The sequence below is a fragment of the Borostomias antarcticus genome (assembly GCF_949987555.1).
Source record: "Borostomias antarcticus genome assembly, chromosome: 19".
NCBI classification, from domain to species: Eukaryota; Metazoa; Chordata; class Actinopteri; order Stomiiformes; family Stomiidae; genus Borostomias; species Borostomias antarcticus.
Genome location: NC_140252.1, coordinates 10,218,215 through 10,220,714, shown reverse-complemented (window position 1 = coordinate 10,220,714; position 2,500 = coordinate 10,218,215). Strand labels below are relative to the sequence as shown.

The following is a 2,500-nucleotide window of genomic DNA, read 5'->3' as shown; positions in this document are numbered from 1 at the left end:
AGCCCAGTAGTTCAGAACAGGTTAGCCCGGTAGTTTAGAACAGGTTAGCCCAGTAGTTCAGAACAGGTTAGCCCAGTAGTTTAGAACAGGTTAGCCCAGTAGTTTAGAACAGGTTGGCCCAGTAGTTTAGAACAGGTTAGCCCGGTAGTTTAGAACAGGTTAGCCCAGTAGTTTAGAACAGGTTGGCCCAGTAGTTTAGAACAGGTTAGCCCAGTTGTTTAGAACAGGTTAGCCCAGTAGTTTAGAACAGGTTAGCACAGTTTACTTGGGTTTACCCTCCACTACACCCCTGGTTACAATAAAAGAAAGAAAGGAAGACAAAGACGTGATTCAAATCAAAAGGTTTAAATGTATTAAAATGTTTCTGGAAGCAGCTACAGAGGGAAATCAATGGGGTTTGTTTTGTTACAACTGATGATTTGACAAGTAGAAAGAGGTCTACAAATGGGAGTTGGCCACACACGGCAGATAAACTATATTCTAAACTACCGGGCTCCTGTTCTAAACTACTGGGCTAACCTGTTCTAAACTACTGGGCTAACCTGTTCTAAACTACTGGGCTAACCTGTTCTAAACTACTGGGCTAACCTGTTCTAAACTACTGGGCTAATTAAAATGGGGTGAGAGTTTACTCATCTATTTTCTGATCAACTGTGTTAATCAATGAGGGAAAACAAGCAGGGCAAACAGCACTCAAGAGTTTAAACCCCTCTGTATTTACCACTACACCCCTGATTGCAACTGAAGGTGTTTGCATGACCCCCTCTACATTGTAAAGGGAATTGGATTGTTACTCAAGGCTCTCCTGTGTTTGAAAAGAAACCCAGGCATTAACTACTCATTTTCTGCTCAAGCAGTCACGTTTAGATCTGAAGATAATGCACTGATAGCCTATCAGATGAGTGGGGAAGTGCAGAAAAATTGCTGCTGGGTTTTTTGTTCTACTTCATACTTCTACTTCATACACGGGACATGGAATTAACTGCACTATCACTCAAAAATTGTTGTTTACACAACGTTCTAGATTACATTAGATTTAAAGAAAGAAGAAGGAGCGCTGCTTGGGTCCTTTAAGTAAAATTTGTAAAAACAGGTGCTCTTTGGTTAGGCTGCATTCATAGAAGCTAACAGATTCAAGTGAGTCCTTGCACATACCCAAAAATGGGGAGTGTGAGAGTGGAGTGCAGGATAAGAAACTTGAAAACTCCAAGGCTACTCTGTTGTATATTGAAAGTTAAAAAGCCTTTATTATGGCATGGCTACACAGAGAGCAAACTGGACCTACGCGTTTCAGCTTAGAGCCTGATGAAGGCTTTTTAACTTTCAATATACAACAGAGTAGCCTTGGAGCTTTTAAGTTTCTTATCCTGCGCTCCACTCTCACACTCCCCATTTTTGGGTATGTGCAAGGACTCACTTGAACCTGTTAGCTACATTAGATTTAACATTGCACTGTAGCCTACAAGTACTGGGACGACAAAATGCAGTAATAGGATACACCGAAATGCATGTGACTTTTTGAATAGCGATTTTTATGAAATGTCATAACGATCCAATGTCATGTTCCTTTGCATCTATATTAAACTAAGTTATTCCATGGATTTTTCAAATTTTTAATGATTATTTGCGAAGATATTGAGCTTTTTTCCTCATGTTTTTTTCATCACCTAATAGTCGCCATGTTTAATATCAATGGCCTGAGTTTGTTTGCTTTCATCACTTCCGTGACTTCAGTAAGCCAATCAGAGCGACCTCTTTTTTTCAGACGTGCCCGCTCACTCCCACGCTGATTAGACATGCTTGAATGTCCCGACTCGTCCCGAAAATTCTCAGACGTAGCCGATGGTGCGCGATGCTCGCGGACGTTCCCGATTATCGGCCTGGTGTGTCGGGGGCTTTAGAAAGCTGGGTGTTGGGAGCTGGTCGGTGTTGGTTGGGGCAGTGTGCAGGCACCTTAACCTGCTGCCTTTCCGCCATCTATTCAAGAGGCATCTAGCTTACTGTCTTTTACCCTTGATTCTAACATCCTACATTCTACCAGTCTAAGTTGTCCTCTGACTTCTTTCTCCTCCTCCAGCTCCTCACCTTCATCTCCTCCAGCTCCTCACCTTCATCTCCTCCATCTCCTCCTCCAGCTCCTCACCTTCATCTCCTCCATCTCCTCCTCCAGCTCCTCACCTTCATCTCGTCCAGCGCCTCCTCCAGCTCCTCCGGGCTCTTGTACTCGAAGTCTCTCATGAGGAACTCCTCGTCCACCTGGCTCATCCACTCCTGCATCTCCTCCAGGTCCTTCCTCAGGTTCACCTGCCGCTCCTGGCTCTCCACCACGCCCTCCTGGTGACGCAGCAGCTGCACACGCACACGCAGGCACGCACACGCACACGCACACACACACACACAGGTAGACACACGCACGCACGCACACACACACACACACACACACAGATAGACACACACACACTGCTGGTAAGTGGCTGGGACACTAGTCTCGCGATCTACT

At 45.0% G+C, this 2,500-nt stretch overlaps 1 protein-coding gene across 1 annotated transcript in view; it reads right to left on the bottom strand.

Moving 5' to 3' along the window:
* The window catches only part of LOC311321941 (utrophin-like), a gene marked incomplete at its 3' end in the record, with an annotated part of 104,371 nt that overhangs the window by 50,475 nt on the left and 51,396 nt on the right, over positions 1-2,500 (bottom strand). Inside the window, exon 26 of the mRNA XM_084453956.1 lies at positions 2,179-2,349. Within this exon, the coding sequence (XP_084310082.1) occupies positions 2,179-2,349 (171 nt within the window). The remainder of the gene's footprint in view (positions 1-2,178; positions 2,350-2,500) is intronic.